Raw genomic sequence first — 18,342 nt, forward strand, 5'->3', positions numbered from 1 at the left:
TTTGCAGGCTCATGTCGTCTGAAGATAGAGTAAAAGCGAGCTTCTAACTCGGTAGTAGATTTGTTTGATTTTCGTTTCAACATACTTTCAGAATAGTTTATTACGTTTTGACATAAGCGAACCCTTCTCTCCAATGTCACAAAACACTTCAAATGTCACAAAAATTGTTTGAATCGTTTCTTGAATGTCTGCGAAACGTCTCTAAAATATATTCCAATTTGTCATCTTTTGATATTAAGAAAAGACTTATGTCTCCGTAGTAAAGAAACAAACTTCACATACTTGTTTGATCAATCTGTTGAAATGAAGTCTTATTGTAATTATCTAACATATATGCAACATTTCATGTAGTTTTACGTAATGTGACTTTGGCAGTTTTACCTCATAGTCTTCCAGATTAAAAAAATGTTGAAATAAAACATTTTTATTGCTTCTAAATTTTTTGGGACTTAAAATCTTTGGTATGGTCTTTCCAATTGTTGTCTAAAATGTGCCCTTTCCTCAAAAATACGGTCTCCAATCGGTTGCATTTACTGTAAAGAGGGCCACTCTTGCACAATTTAAAGTTCAAATCTTTATTAAGTAGACATGGAGTAAACAAGCAAACATCTGAAGTTGACCTTTACAACCACTGATGATAGAAGCAATCGCGTTAGCAAAGTTTAGACGTGTTGTGAAAAGGCACATTTAGATGTTAGACTTGACATCATCCGCGTAAGCCTTAGATTCTTTCACTAAAATAGTTGTTGAGAAAGATGTTCTAAAACGAGTGTATAAGAGGGCCTTGGCACTGCAGCAGACATCGATATGGCACCCGTTTCCTTGTATACACCACTGATGTGTTGAGAACGAGTGTATAAGAGGGCCTTGGCACTGCAGCAGACATCGATATGGCACCCGTTTCCTTGTATACACCACTGATGTGTTGAGAACGAGTGTATAAGAGAACCTTGGCACTGCAGCAGGCATCAAAATGTCACCCGTTTCCATATATACACCACTGTTGTGTCGAGAACAAGTGTATAAGAGGGCCTTGGCACTGCAGCAGGCATCAAAATGTCACCCGTTTCCATATATACACCACTGTTGTGTCGAGAACAAGTGTATAAGAGGGCCTTGGCACTGCAGCAGGCATCAAAATGTCACCCGTTTCCATATATACACCACTGATGTGTTGAGAACGAGTGTATAAGAGAACCTTGGCACTGCAGCAGGCATCAAAATGTCACCCGTTTCCATATATACACCACTGTTGTTGTCGAGAACAAGTGTATAAGAGGGCCTTGGCACTGCAGCAGGCATCAATATGGCACCCGTTTCCATATATACACCACTGTTGTGTCGAGAACAAGTGTATAAGAGGGCCTTGGCACTGCAGCAGACATCGATATGGCACCCGTTTCCTTGTATACACCACTGATGTGTTGAGAACGAGTGTATAAGAGAACCTTGGCACTGCAGCAGGCATCAAAATGTCACCCGTTTCCATATATACACCACTGTTGTGTCGAGAACAAGTGTATAAGAGAACCTTGGCACTGCAGCAGGCATCAAAATGTCACCCGTTTCCATATATACACCACTGTTGTGTCGAGAACAAGTGTATAAGAGGGCCTTGGCACTGCAGCAGGCATCAATATGGCACCCGTTTCCTTGTATACACCACTGCTGTCTTCGCCACGCCGCGCCGCCTTACGATTACCGGGAACCTATCCTTTATTGCACATGTTCCGGCTAACAAGCTTTATTACTCGGTTATTATCTCCATTTCATCAATCGCGAGCAAACCGTTCCTCCGACATTCCGATCTTAATGTTGACAATTCGTTGTTTATCTGTGCAATTGTGCGGCGAGTCGCCGCGGCGGCGTTACGATTCCTGGTATTGTTCACGGTTTATTGCTACAATACGGACCTATTGCAGTTGCGGAATGGCGGCGGACCGGTCGCTCGCGCTCCAAATGGATGAAGAAATCGGACCGCGGATATGGTCATGACTGGAAGAAACAAACTCGCGTGGTAGTCCGGTCATAACGGTTAACGGGGAGTTTAGAAAAATATTTTAGTGGGAACGGTTTGGCTCTCATGCTTCTGTGGCCGGAGTTGTTGGATCTCCTGAGTACCAGGCGGTGGTGTAGGGTTACAGGAGTAAGATTTACATTACCGTCATCCCCAGCTATAGGACTCCAAGGGTGATGGACTCGGTGTTTGTTTTGGAAATTAAAATATCTTTCTGGAGCTCTCAAGTTTATACACCCCTAAAAAACTTAATTGGCCATTCCAAAGAGGAGTTATAGTAATTTAAAATAGTCATTCTGATAATTTTGGAAGCAGGAACACCTGGAGTAGTGTATAAGGATTTGAATGTTTGTATATTATTTATATGAACGATGAATTAAAATAATAACATTTGTAAGGAACGATTTCTAAGTAAACTAAATTTTATTGAATCATAAATTAGGAAAATACATTTTTTTATATAAAAATATGTTATTCAGGTCTCATTTAATGTACACAATGTTAAAAGGTCATACACTTTCAGGTGGTCCTGATTTATTCGACTCCCAAATTACTTCCAGAAATGCGTACAATTCCGCGGGGAAATTATTAAAAACTATTTTATATGTTTAATGTCTTCGGAGAAGGTTCTTGTAAAATAAAAAAAACATATCTTGGCCGAAATCTGACTGCACCACCTTACAAATGAGTATACTAGAATTTACAAGCCCATTTGTTGGACGAAATTGCTTGCGATTTCACATTTGCGGATATCCCATGTTTTCAGCAATGATATTTGGTAACCGTTTGTTAATAACGTCATTAAAAGGCAGCACTCGTTATTTATAAACAACATAGTAATGGTGTGAAGGGTTGATTTAATATAAATGTTGAGTTAAGCTCCAGTTCACCTTCCTCTTCATGCAACGTCTGGAATCTGATGCTGTTACAGACTTTACTCTGGAGCAATGTTCGTATGAAGAGATCGAAAAAATCGACTACGAAGAAACTGTAAACGCACAATGTACATAGTTTCAACAACAGAGCCACCTAGATTACCAAATTTAAAATATGGTGTAATCCGGCTCGATTCTTTTTCGTCGATTTTTTTATCTCTTCAGAAGAACATGGCTCCAGATTCCAGGAGTCAAGTCTTTAACAACAGCAGATTCCAAACGCTGCATTAAGAGGAAGGTGAACTGGAGCTTAACTCAACATTCATACTCGTTATTTAATAATTCTGCATTCCAATTTTGTACATGGAATAATTACAATTTGCTTAGCACTATATTTAAATATTTTCTTTTAAAATTGGTAAACCTGTAGTAAACTGAATGTAAATATTTTGGAGATTAAAGCCCGCTAATCCTGTTTATTTTTTTCTCAGATGGACCAAAGATTTTCGAACGTGCCATACGACATGTTTCAAGGGTGTAGAATTTCTACAGTTCGCGATTCCTTGGTATGTTTTGTTGGATTTACATAATGTTCACTTTCCGTGGTGACGTCCTACACATACATCCCTAATTGTATTCTTGGAGTTGCATGATTGTATCAGTGTTAGTGCTTGAGTATTTTAACGTTGTGGAGGAACTTTTGGATGTCGGGTATTTTACTGTTCTTAATACACGATCTTGATGTTCTGATTAAGTACACACTCTTAGGACATTATGGGTGTATTTAACCTGGATTGTGTTTTATATAAAATATCCAACACTCGTACCATCATTGGCTGAGCGTTAGCGAAGCCTATCAGTCGCTGGCTTGACAAATCTCATTTCTCTTTGTCCAAAAGATATCTTATAAACGAACTGACGTATAGATTTGAAATTGTGCATGAGCCTTAATGTTTATTTGAGGAGCACTGAGGTCCATTATGGTGCATGTTACTGTATGGAATTTGGCTGAGCGTTAGCTCCCATATGTTAACACTGGTTTATATGGGTAACCATAATGAAAACGAGAAAATATCAGAATAAACAAATTTGTGAACAAACTGAATACAACCATAAATGTTTTAACCTGTGACTTATTAACACATGTAGAATAATTATCCCAACACATCTAATACAATTTTATGGTGACTTGGTGTGTAGAATTTTATTTTTTAAACACTGATATGAATGCCCATTCGATGAATAAAAATGTGAATGTATCATGTGGCAAGATATCTCGTAAAAAATGTCATTATTTGTAGACTAAAGTTCTACATAGAGAAGAATGAGTTATGATGTTGTATGTCCAACCATAGAATTTGGCTGAGCGTCGTTGAAGTCTATCACTCAGTAGGTTGACTTAACTACTCGTTTGTTTGCTGGGAGATGTAAACATTGCTTTGCAGTATAATAGATTGTCGTTTTAGCTGTCAATAATAAAATAAGCTATAGAAACTTTGTATTCATCCTCAATGAAACCTGTTATGCAAAACTTGATGGGGCATACTCATTGTTTATAATGTATAACAGCATTTTATTTGAGTTTTGTGGACAAATGACCTGATGCTCTAAACGGAACCGTTTTCACATTACTTCACGATAGGGTCAGATATTTGTTTTCCTACGCTGGAACCAAGATTCGAACCCAGATCCCTGTGGTAGTTTTGATGGAATATCTTCTATAGATTTCACGAGAACGTAGATTGTGATCTTATGCGATGCAAATTAGCTCTCGTCTACTAAACCATACGCTACAAGGTAGAAAATGTTAGATGTTGGAATGTTTAACACACGGATTACTGTAAACGCACATTACTACTATTCTAAGTCGGTACATGTCTCGTATCCCAGTGCAGATGTTAAAAATGACATATATACTGTTATTGACATCAGTAGCAATACCATATCATAGAAAGAAAATATATGTACATAAATTCACACTTCAGGTACGTTTTACTGAATTAGAATTATTTAAATATATTTTTAGCCTTTGAATAATGCTCAAGGATCTAAAATTAATTTAGGCCTTGACTGCAGTCAGGGAATTTATCGCGGCTGGGAACCAAAGAAGTCAATATGCAATCCTGATTTTGAAAAAGTGCAAACAAAATATTGGTCTCGGCTGAAAACCGTGACAAATACGATACATCCTGATTTTTTTTCTATTTTTTCTTTTTTTTTTTTTTTCTTTTTTCATTTTATAATATTTTGTGAAGTTGGCTGATGATGGAATCATTGATTCCGAAAGGCCTTGCAATAATAAACCTAATATTGGAAAATTTTTATTCATATACCAGTGCTCCATTTATTTTATATTAGTTTAAACTATTTTCTTCGCAAATTTCATATTTTTCAACAAACATTAATTTCGATTCGAACGATTTCACGTTGAAAAACTTGCTAAACTAATTATTGTTTAGTATTGCCATTGCTGAAGTTGGCTGTTTGGTTCTACAGTAAGTTTTGTTGTAATAGCAGTGATGTGTGCAAGGTCCAAAAAGGACTCTCTGGTAAAGTTCACATCTATACAGAATGGTCTTGAAGGCACCTAGCCCCAATGTATCCCAATAGTACTCAACCAAAAAATGCCAACTGCTAGATAACGCCTGCTAATCTATGCATAGTATAAAAGCAAGTGTTCTTAGCCGCCATTTTGGTGGAGGGGGAGGGGGGGCGTAGGCGTTCAACATGTAATTATAAGCTCCTTCGCGCTCGCGTGTCCGCGATGAAGACATAAATCAGGGCCTATTTGGTGTAAGTACGATCCGCTGCAGTTTACGGTGTTCGTGGCTCACAGACTTCGGCCATGCTCACGTTCGCGCTCTCTACACCATGACTTTATGGCTACTCCGTTAATTAACTGCTTCCTAGCAACACAATACCTCTTCTCCATTGGTTCTTGGCCGGTCTTATAGTGAAGGCTTTAACATTATACAATATCTTCTTCGTAAAGGATGTTTTCGAAAATGTTCAATGCATTTAAAATAAATTTAAGTTTATTTTCATAGAAAATTACATATTCTTGTCTTTCGATGTCTTAAGTTATAAATAAACGATAATATGATTAATTTTAGTAAATCTTTTCTTTTTTGAAAGAAAATTTAATGGTCTGGTAACGTCAGACGTATAGAATTTTTCAGTTTTGAATCTGTCCAGAGTAGTTTAAAATTAATTGTTTGAAAATAATCGATAAAATATTGGTACCATTTAAAGCTATTACTTCGATGTACTGCATTGAAATAGTTAAGTAGATGACTACTTCCTATTTAATAATAATTGTTTATGGCTAATGGTTAACCTTGTATTATTCACATCTACTACAGCTATTCGTAATCTCATCCATACAGTGCGATATATTGTTTATAACGTTTCTGTGCAGTCGATTTTCTTCAAATTTAGTTTTTTCCTTAAAGTTCGCATATATTGATGAATTGACGATGTAATAAAAAAATGTAGGTAGATTTTTAAATAAGGCTATGTGAAGTAAGTTGATTTTTTTAACAATACAATTCATGGAAGTCTGTTTACTTACCATAAAAATTGCACCAAGTATGGTAAGTAGAAGTAAGTTAGAAAATTTAACATTTATCGATTTTTGATGTGTTCTCGTAATGTGGTGAAAATAAGGTATAAACATTCTAACCAAAAACATTCAGTAACTGTTGATGAATAGTGAAGAATTTAATATATAAATATGTTACGCTTTTTGTTTTTATATTCTCATTTTGATTGATTGTAACAATAATTGATACTTTAACTTTAACTCTAACTTTAAATTAAGGGGTCTGGATAATAGTTTAACTTAGTTAATTTTGCCTTAGGAATGTTACATTAATTGAAAACATAAAGATGATTTACTCCATGCGTATGCTACTTGTTGTATATTTGTGCATGCCCATGTGTTTGTTGTGTTGTAAGGCAGTATTGTCTTATGCGCGTGTTTGTTTGCAGTACACCAACAAGGCGCCGGAGAGCTCGCCTCTGGCCAACATCGGGACGCCTGAGGAGCAATTCAAACAGGTAATAAAATCTAATTCTGTTTTGGGGAACATTTGTATTTTGGTAAAAGTGCTTTGAGATGCCTTTCATTTTGAAGAAGATTGCTGGTAAGTTTGACCTTTCCTACGAGTAGAAAGAAATTGAGGTATGAGCACTCTTGGACGGTGCGTCAGTTGTACGCTGCTAAGTGACTAGTGACGTCATCGGCGGTAGTTACCGCCTTCATATAGTTCACACTCACTTTCGTTAATAGTTTACTTAAACAGGAAATACGTCTTTGGGAATATTTCCAATAAAATGTGGGTACATATTGATGAATTTGGTTCAATAAGTGAAATTGCACAAATAACTCCTTCTAACATTTTGGTCTATTTCGCGTCGGTTAGTGTATGTATGTTTTTAAAACAAAAATATCATTACTCATAAATGGTTAACGTCATGGCGTTTCAACTTTGCAGGTTTATTAAGGTTGTTACTTTCTGGTAAAAAAAAAACAATCGATTTTTTATAGTTTCAAAATAGCGACCTTTTTAACAGTTTCAAGAAAAGAATCATGAAAAGCGATAGGAATACAAAACACATAGAATACGATAGAAGCATGTAAAAAAAGTAAGTTTTGATACCTTACTTGTTTTGAACGGATGAAACGTAAGGGATAAATGCACGTTTAAAGTCTCATGCAATCCGCTTCAGTTAATAAGTCACAGATACAGATTTCACGACAGTACTAGAAGGCATTACTAACCTTCGTGTTGACCATAGACCGTAGCGTTGGAAGAACCATTTTTTATTTTCACCTATTACACCACATCCCAAAATATTTCCACTCGCGTGTTCAATTTACGAAATTATGAGGACTATGGGGAAACCGTTGTTATAAAAAGAAGGAATCACTTTTTGGCTAGCATAATTATTGCCGCACTTTTCCTGTTTAAAGACGAGCTTTCCGGTACTGTGTATAGTAAGTGTATAGGGAAATTATGGTGTAAATTACATGCTGTCAATTGTCAAAACTTGATACCACCTGAACCGTATCTATCTACAAGCCCTTCGTTCGATATACCCCGCTAATTGAGTGGTTTAAAAACGAGTTTACTTCATTTTTTTACTGTTTCTGTAAAAGTAACGCATAAATTACAACTCGCCAAGAAGTGTTTATTTGTATGTTTGGTCTGATTTCCTTGTATGGAATTTGTCCTTACCTTCGCTTGGAATATTTGTTTGGATTTCCTGCTGAAATGAAAAAAGTGCTCGTGCACCGAATGACACAATTTGACTTTACTGTTCATTTACATCACCGTTATTTTTCAACCAAATCATCAGAGAGGTCGTCAAGGGGGGGGGTTTGAATGTGGTTGAAGAGGAGTTATGATATTGACAAGGTTTTGATGAAGAGGAGTTCAGATATGACATTGACAAGAGTTTGAAATAAACTATTCGAATCACAACTTGAAAGAAGTGGAAGGCATTCGTCGGCCTGTCCCAGCGTTAATTAAGTGTAAAATGTCATTAGTTACTATTTTTATGAGGTAAAAATTAAAACTTACAACTGGGAAGAACGAGCCGTAATCGCCGTCTTCCCTTTGTTTCCCTCATGTAACAATGGCCGGCCCCTTTTATTATTTCCTCTGACTACTCGGAATTAACATAAGCGCGATGCCCCATCTCTATTCATGACTCACTCACTGCCTCTAACTGCCTTAAACTTCTGTAATTATCAGTTTTGTTGAATTTCAATTTCGTCATGTTTATACCATTCCTAGAAGTTTGTTATTAGGGAAATGGAAATTTGATTGCCGCCATTAGCTTTGTTTTTGTCCAGTTTTGGGCTATACCTGTTTCTTTTTTGTAAAAACTTAGAAGATTCGTCATCCCAAAGACACAACTGTAAAATGCTAGACATAGACCTTTGTCAATGTATAATAAAAACTGTTCTTAGAAATGCTTATTAGAAAACTAAGGTAGTAACTTCTTTTCAGTTTAGAGTATTATTGGGATGTGATTTTACTAACATATTTGACCATTGAGCCTTTTCACCGACACTTCGAATTATCTCCGTATAGGAAGATTATCTCTCTCCCCTCTGGCGGTAATTTGGGAGCAATCGAATGCCAAAGTAGAGAGAGTGGAAAGGCGAGTGAGAGAGACAGGTGACCTAATGGCCATCAGATGGTTACTGTATTCCGAGAATCATTCGGGACAAATTGGAAAATACCGAAGAGAAATTATAGTTGCATGTCAGCACATTCATGGTGTCACTCTGCCGGCGGCTAATCCTTTCATTTCGTCCTTCTGACGTACCTGACGTCTTCGGGGACAATATCTTTATCACCACGCCAAGATATTGGAAGGCAGTGTAAGATCATACATTTTTGGAAGTGTTTATCAATTGTTGGTCATCAATTATAAATCAAAGACATCTGCTGAGTAATGTATATTTTGAAGTGAGCCACGACTCGCTAGTTGTTATTGGTAGTGCTTCTAGCTTTAAAAGTCCTTCTTATGATAAATTGTCCTTTATTTGTCATGTACCTCCACAGTGTTACTTTCCTTCTGATAGGATTACTCTGGTAATAGGTGTAATGGGTGGATATTTATAGTTTTGAAAGATTTGAAAAAAAAAACCAGTTTAATAATTATTTGAAAAACAAAAAAATCCACTAGGCGCTAAACAGTAAATAGATATAAACATTTTCAATAGGGCTATGTCATCTTGTCCACCAGACACTTACACACACAGTGGGGGTTCGGAATTCATATTCATTCAAGTCCTTGGTCCCCAGGTTAAGTGAGAGAGGGCTTCTTAGCCCTAAATTCACCTAGTAAAACAAGACATCTTTACTTTATACTTAACTAATCGCTTTCACTAGTTCACAAGGAATAGTTATCCTTTGATGCACACTTAGAATATTAGGTTCTCAGTGTAACTCGACCCGAATGGCACAAGATATAATACGACCGTGGATAATTCACGAACGGATTCTGCAGTATTTGATTGGTAGCTGAGACGTGATATAATATCACTATATGTTCGGCTGGGAAGTGAATCAATTTCAGTTTTCACCCCAAGCATGTCTTGGAAGATATACTGTGATTCCGTGGCTGATCTCAGTAGGAATAGTTTTTCTATAACCGATGACTCAGGAAAAGAAATTACAAGTGCTATTGCAGAGATGTATCAGTGTCTGACCATTGAGGTCCATCAGTAGATTGGATTTTCAAATAGAATCAGATACAAATTCAGATTTGTTAACCGCTTTTGCCACAATCGTTCAAAAGGTCTGCAAGTTGTGGAGGTTTCGGAAATACCTCAGACGTTCAAAAGGTGAGAGTCTTGAAGGACTTGGAGGTGAGGCACACGACTCAGGTCGAAGCACTCAGGTCCCCACCTGCACCCCACTTCCTTGTCATGCTAAACATTATGAATGATAGGATCATCGCTCAGTTTTAATACAGACGACATCTTGTCTCAGATCGTGAGAACTTATTAAACACGCTTCCATTCAACTGTTTCAAAAGCCTCGTGACAATGTAAGAATTCCTTCCGCGGCGACCCTCTCCTTTCATCGGCCCTTGGACGTGCCTTCCGCCTACTAATCAGATCATGTTTTTGTAATTACTCCATACGTCTTCGAGTTACTTCGGTTTGTCAACGATTGTAAAGGCCTGTTCTTTATTCGAGTCTTACGCAACACGTCTTCACCACTCTTGCGTCAGCTTTTGTTCCTTCTGGGTCCAAGGTACGATAAGAGTCTTGCCACATCTGGAGTGTATCGTAACAAAACAGCCTATGGATATTGTCTTAATCGTGTGAATAAGAATCGTTGTGCCACACACAATTGCAAAATGTTTGTTCATACATTTAAATGCCTTTTTGAATTTTTATCACGGTTGTTTCTTATTTCCGAGATTTCAACGAGTGGCTCGACATCAAAATACTGACTGCTATTTCTTCCTCCATTTTTGACTATTCCTATGGTGTTCATCTTCCCGCAGTATCCCACATTAACCCTGATATCCCGCAGTCTACGCGATGATGTCGACCAGCTCCCTCGAGCCTATCTCCCCTATTTCCGGCCGACCCGGCACTCTACCATTTAGTCTATTTTGAAGCTCAATTTCAGATCATCGATTATGCCCCCTTGTCTTCTATATTTACCACGCGACTAGGGCCTGCCTCAAACCATTCGCTCGATTGGGTCAGGAGCTGTTAGAGTCGGTGGTTCCTGTAGTTCTCTTCACTATGCTTACTTCATTAAAACCTGATGACTCCCATGTATGTAGGGAGTGTTCAGAGCAGCTTATTTGAAATATTCCATTTTGTAGAATTATAAAGTGAGAGCCGATGATGATCATAGACGGAGGACAAACAAAGTGGATTCGAGAGAATGTTTGACTTAACATCTGGCTGGAAGTCAGGAATGTAAGTCTTGCCCTTTTTGCCTCATTACGCTAGATAGGCAACTAGATTGGACGATACGGCTTTGACTTGGAGATACGCAACAGGCTTAGTTAGCACAAGATTAGATAAGGCTGTTTTGTGAGAGAGAATCGTCGTTGATTTGAAACATAAAAATTGGCAAAATTGCTTAACATGTAAAAGTATATCCATATGGTACATCAAGTAGTGAAGCCCCTTTTGACATTATAATGTAAAAATTTTAAATTTTGCCATAAAAAGATTGTTCCATACCACTACAAACACGAAAGGTGGGGGGGGGGGTAAAATTGCATGAAAACGTTGAAAATCATACTTGTGCTTGTTTCTACACCAGTGCCAGGTTCCAGAACAACAAATCAGGTTACCAGACAAATTTAAAGGATCTTAATGTTCTGTAACGAGATGTTTAACACACCCTCTACCCGATAAGGACACCCAGTAGTTGATTAGTCCTTGCCACGGTGAGGGGGGGGGGTGGATTGAGACATGGGGGAGGCCGGAGGGCGGAAATGTGACGGGCCGGACCCTAATAAACCTATTCCCAGGCCTGTTAGCCATCCGATTTCCAGAATCAATTAAAACCCTGCAACTCGACCCGTGGGGGTGGGTCGACATTGAGAAATCTCCACGGTTATGGGAATGTGACGGAGACTTGGTCGTTGAATCATTAATTTGGCGCCCCCTCCTCCAAAGTCCCCGACTCCATCGTGTCGCCCTCTCTCGGCGATAATCTACTGGCCACTGGGTTTGAGACTTGCCATACCGTATCTGAAACAGATCTCCTCAGAATTCAGGAGAAATTGTGAGTAAGCTTTATTCTTCGGTGAATGTACATCTTGGATTGATAAACGTACTTCAAATTGAAATGAAAATCAAGGAAGACGATCTTATTGATTTGTTGAGAATTAACGTGTTACACTCAGTTTAACTCATTCAAAATCATTGCTTTTGAGTATGAAATCCCTGTGTTTTAGAATAATTGAAAATACTGGACTGAAAAGTTATGTTCCATTTTGAGCAACACGAGTAAGCAAGCATCCACAGCAACGTCTACAATGGCTTTGGGGTTCTTTAAATACAACGTATAGAAAAGGAGTATTTCTTTTCATATCAATTTATCCAGCTTTTATCGCTTGTCTTGGAGAAGAACTTTTTCTTGAGCCTTGTAGAACAAATATGATCATGTATTTTCTTCGCGTTATTGCAACTTCATACTGTACTTTACAAATCTTAAGATTATTGATCTTCATTTGATGCTTATTCAGAGGCTAAGAAACGAATGCGCTACTCCATCATCACATCTAGCGTCTCGCTAGAGGAACCTCCCAATTTAGACTCTGTCAATCTTCGCCGATAAAAAGAAGCTCGCTGTCATCGTCTGCGCTGCGCTGCAGTCGGGTCGCGCCGCGGCGGGAGATATCGACCGGTATAAAATGATTGTTTAAATATAGCGCTAGTCCTTCGCTTCGTGTGAGTGCCGTAGCCGTATATCCCGAGTTATTGTTTCTCGGAGGAGGCCACATTAAAGTCCCCTCTCGTCACTGTCACTGCACCCCGCGCGAGGCTATTTCCGTGCCCGTACAACGCCGCGCCTGCACCTTTCGCTCATTTAATTAACTCAGTTGCGGGAACGCAATTAGTTGCGATGTACATGCCCCACCCGTCGCGCAGCTGCATTGCGTCGCAAATGAAAGTATATTATTGTAGTAATAGGTATGTTGAAAGGCAAATGTAAGAAGTTGATCACAAGTTTATAGGTTGCGAATTCTTGTATGTAACGTGTTGATGAGAACGTATCGAAATACCAACATTGTTATGGGTGGTCATGCCGGCTGGAAAGAATCATGTTCCAGAAACAAACAAAAACTCCAGACTCGGTAAAGATTCATGTCTTTTATGAGTGACTGTCTTCTTCGTCTCTCGGGTTCATGTGCCATGTTCCCATTAAATTGTGGTTTATACCTAATTTGTTCAGATCTTGATGGGACAAAGAAAAAGAGTAAGATCGAGAGAAGCGTTGGGTGTTCTGCATACTAACTATATAACATCATTTACTGTAACTGTTGACTGCAGGAACAACAAGCGTAGTGTGGCTCTGCTCAATGGAGATAGTATTAACCCTAGCCTCGACAATGGTTTGGGCAGGGTTGACAGCGAATGTTTGCGCCCTCAGCTCGCTGTTGTTGCCGAGTGAGAGGGTGGAGGCCCGTGATCGCGGTTTGTTACAGTGTCATAGATCGGGGGATGTTAGCATCTGCCCGGCACATGGCCTTCCCCCCCCCCGCCCCGCCACCACGGCGACCACCCCTGACCCCGGCTACTGCCCACTGTGCGGACTGATTTCCCCAACAACCTCCCGTCACAGCTAGGTCGTCTTGATGCCTCAGATTGATTCACTAACACTAAAGACATCTTGATTCGGACTCCCAATAGACTTCGTAAACGGTAAACACTCTCTGAACGTCAAATCCAATCATTTATTTGCTCGTTACAATTAACATTGCATGGCAAATGTCGTTTTTCATTATAAAATTTGGAACATTCACATCAAAATCCTACCACATTCAAATTTACATCAAATTCATATACTCAAGTGTCTATTGTCCATCGCCAATTGCAAATCACTTCCAGCGCCGGAGTCAGTCAGCGTTTCAGACGACATTTTGACGGATTGGGTGTAAGGGCATTTTTTATAAAATCGGGTAATCTGTTGATCAATTAAACACCTGCCTGCGAAGGCACATGCTCATACACTACCCTTCTGTGTCTTCCAGTACGGTAGTTCTCTCTCTTGTCTTCCTCATGTCACCGAAGATCCCCCAGAATATACGTCATAGATCCAAAGTAAACATAAGTCAACGCCAGCTACGTGCAATTCTATTTCCTCATTACATTCATACAAATTCAATTATAACCCAACTTTCCATATTTTTGGATGTTAAAACTAAATATGATAAAGCGTGATTCAAAGGTTGGGTTGCAGCGTTGGCATTTAAGCAACTAGTATAATAAAGAATTGTCTTGCCATAGTAACATCATACCTTGCATATTAGTAACAGTTACTACTTACTTTTTGTTTATACTCGTAACTTTATTTATGTGCAAAAAAACTGTAATAGGATCTGACCTTGTAGAAGTTATCTCTGTCTGGGTTTGGGGAAGAAAGTTCTATCAGTAACAAATTCTTCGATTACTAACAAAATCGTTTCATTTCCACTAATACCACGAACCACGATTATCGTGACAATTAATAGGGTCGTTATATAACGATTTAACGATGGCAAATAGCCGAAATCTTGTTATTCCCTTCAAATCACCCATCGTCAATAATGAACTCGCTTTTTAATGTTCTATAGTTCCGATATAGGAAATTCATAATGTTTTTCTATTGAATTTTTCTTTAAAAGACAAATAATTTAGTTCTAATAATTTATACACGTCCCCTACCCCTTATTTAATTTGCGTAGATAAAATGTGGTGTAATCTAATCAAAATGAATTAATAACTTTTTAAGGACCAACAGTTCTATGTAGGTTATAAAACGTTAAATATGCTGTGTTAACTTGTGAGTTTATGCGTTAGTGTGTTTAACTGAAAACTCAAGTTCTTATTCAATTTCTTAAAAACACAAAATAATGAATGGACAGATTTTGCACGCATTGTCTAAAGAGATCAGAGCACATACTCCTTGGTGGGCCAATGAAATTTTAATCCTATATTTTGGTAACACAGCTACTTTAAATTGTATTTGGAATCGAATACAATTATTGACCCAGTCCTCTAGACCCAGGACGTAATTTGTCCAGCGAGGGCTGGAGGGGTCCACGATTCTCCACGGCAGGACTGACCACTGCCATCGCTGATGTATGGCCAGCACATGTCCGCTCTCATGATGACTTAATTGCCGATTTGATGATCGTCAGCTCCCTCCCTCCCCGCGGACCCAGCTGTCTGTCCCCGGCGTCCAGTCATTCTAAAGTACAGTACGAAGTACGAATTGAGATTATTGGAATGGCGGCTCCATAAAATTCGAACTTTCGAAACTTTTCAAAATGTCATGTAAAAGTAATATGTGCTCGTAATTTTTCGTTAATTTCTTAGCATCCGCTGTATGATTGAATTAATTAAATCCATCCGATAATGACATTTTGGGAGGTTAAGATGGATCTTCTGTCCGGAGCTCGTGGTTTTCTTGTTGAATGCCTGCAATGTTCAACTATCAACTACGTGAGCAGAAAAATATGTCGAGTCCTCATTTTCTCGAATCTCTAAAATCGGTTAATAGTTTACACAAGCATTAAAAAATATGCCTTTCACGAAATCCCGATCAGTAACTCTGACATTACCGCATTTGTTTGATAATTCATCTCGATAATAATTTATTGCCCATTTATATGTAGATTAGATGGATACAGCTTGAAGAAGCGCATTACCAACTTCATTATGGAAAATTTATATTGCCTACTTGGTTTTTTTGATAACTTCCCTCTTGTAGTACTTTACGACTTTATGCTCTGTTTAAGTGAAGAACCAATGTTTATTTTTTCATGTTTAACACTTACACTTTAGGTGTAACATAATGATGTACATAGTTTCGAGAGCGATGTCCAGATAAACAGTGGCAATCGAACCTTAATCCAAAAATATGGATTAGCGGTTAAAGTACATGGATGTAAAAAAAACAATACACTTGTACTTATCTTGTATAAAAATTTGGTGTTAATTGGACTCCTGTAATTTTAGCTCAATTGGTTAATTTGTAGTTAACTTTCAATCTTGGTTATCTATACTTTTTTATCCTTTGAGTACTCAGAGATTAATACCAGCGGTAAGCACGGCTTAGAAAGTAGACTTCATAGTTTACAGAGATTTTGACGCAGGTGTCGCCGCTTTACGACTGCGAGTGGTATATAGCGACTGTTGTGTCGTGGTGGGGGGGGGGGGGGGGTGGCAGGAAACAGCGACACACTACACTGTAGTGTTGTTATTGGTTCGGCGGCAGTTAACGTTATCAGGCCATGTATTCCTACCGTGCCTGTACTCGTGTCGCAACCGCCACTTCTGATAACACCGCCTCCTCTATTACACCGCTGTTGCACAAACTAGATATCTAGTTATTACCTGTTTTTGCATTTCACAGTAATTCATTTAGCAAAGAATCCAACATTGGTGCAATGTAAGATATGCCTTTATCCGAGTGTGCAAACAGAGTTAGGCGGTACGACTATCGACTTTATATAAGTGTTTATAATTTAGTCCCTCGTGAAACAATCAAAACCTAAAAAAGATGTATATTTTAGCGAGATCAAGTGAAACGCAGTAAATAATTTTGCTTGAGCAGTTCGGGAACTATTACTTATTATAACGTTTTTAATACGTCGCCACAAAATGTTTTCGTTTATTTTTTCACATTCTCAACATAAGAATTTAAAAGTAACTTATTCGGTAAATGTTATTAAAAATAGAAATGCTATTATTATTATTTCATTTCATTTCATTTCAAACGCTAACATACTTATGTGTAATTAATTATTATATAACTTAATTACATTGTCCCTCCATGTCAGTGGAAGTTCAGTGCTCGCCTAAAATAAAAGTATGATAATCCTTTTTAGTTTAATTAATAAAGCCTTCGTACTATTGTTTAATTTAATCAATAAGATTGATTTTAATCGCTGCATTTAAAAATGCTCTATGATTATTGATAGGCATATATTTGATAATAATGTCCTTATAATAATAGAAGTCAAAATTGGTTCGCAGAAACGTGTTTACCAAAAACGTACACGCCATGTACCCGCACAATTGTAGGTAAAGTGTCGGTGAAGGTATCTGAAGAAATACAAAAGAATTTAGAGGGGAGCATTTCTACCCGCAAAAGCGGGGTTATTCCTTTCCGAAATTGTGCGTTTAATTATTGACAGAGTTAGACTTTTTTATACAAAATTTAAAGAATTTGAAAGAAATTTTGAGTAGTTTTCCAAATGAATTGTGACTTCTCGCAATAAAAATTTTTATTGACACCCCACTTTTAATTAAAAATGTAATACATTTTTGCATAATTTTGATCCCGCCGATTGAAGTCGAAAACCCAAAGCCCATGATTGAGTGACCGACCGTTACTCTCAGTTTGGCACTGCAGGGGTCACACTTGCTGATAACGGACAAAACTATTCAACCCGTCTCTCCAGGTGACTAGTAGGTGATTTTGCAACAGTGGCGTTCTTTGTAGCAGTTGGTCTATTCATTTTCTGCAAGTATCTGGGTCTTTGAAAACTAGATTTTTGGTTCTGTCGTATTTGCATTTTCGAACCATGTAACCGGGTCCCACTGAGGGCAAAGACAATCTAAACTGAGAAGTCTCACTGAGATGAGAATCTTGATAGTACTAGGCCTGGCCGTTAGATCGCGCTGCGAGCATTTGTCCGGAGATTTCTCTGCCTATATTTTGAGTCAGATTCTAAGGTAAGGGGAACACAAATTTGCGAAATCCAGTGATGTTAAATGCAACGAAGAAAGCAATTTTCATATCTTGCTTGTTTTTCCGGCCACGTGTTTTGCTTGTGCATCAAAATTTAAAGTGTTGCAATATAACATTATTATAACCAAACTTAGTGATAGAAAGTTTAAAATATACACCAGTTTCAGATTGGCCATAAAATACATCAAGGTTGAGATAATCGGGGGATAAATAACTGAGAAAGCTCATTTGAATGTTGAAACAAACCTTAATAGGCTACTCTATTAAAGAAACCCTCATACATAAGATTATTAAACATTATTTTTTGTATTTCTTAGTGACGTTACAACAGATCATAAAAAATGAGTTATTAAACTTTTTTTATTCTTACATGGGCTTTTGTGAAATTTGACATGGTCTATTCTAGTGGTTTTAAAACAGTCTCTATTTTATAATAGGCCTACTTCTTTTCAGCAGTAAGTTAGACCATAGTTGTAAACTAGTTTACAAG

General features: G+C 37.9%; 1 protein-coding gene across 4 annotated transcripts in view; it reads left to right on the forward strand.

The window, feature by feature from the left end:
- Positions 1 to 18,342, forward strand: part of LOC124355095 (protein dead ringer-like) — a 167,835-nt gene that overhangs the window by 66,905 nt on the left and 82,588 nt on the right. For 3 of the 4 annotated variants that reach the window (XM_046806040.1, XM_046806042.1, XM_046806043.1), the window contains 2 exons: positions 3,384 to 3,458; positions 6,883 to 6,951. In XM_046806040.1, coding sequence (XP_046661996.1) covers positions 3,384 to 3,458; positions 6,883 to 6,951 — 144 coding nt within the window. The remainder of the gene's footprint in view (positions 1 to 3,383; positions 3,459 to 6,882; positions 6,952 to 18,342) is intronic. The other variant, XM_046806041.1, reaches the window with a different exon arrangement.

Source organism: Homalodisca vitripennis, chromosome 2, assembly GCF_021130785.1.
Source record: "Homalodisca vitripennis isolate AUS2020 chromosome 2, UT_GWSS_2.1, whole genome shotgun sequence".
Classification (NCBI taxonomy): domain Eukaryota; kingdom Metazoa; phylum Arthropoda; class Insecta; order Hemiptera; family Cicadellidae; genus Homalodisca; species Homalodisca vitripennis.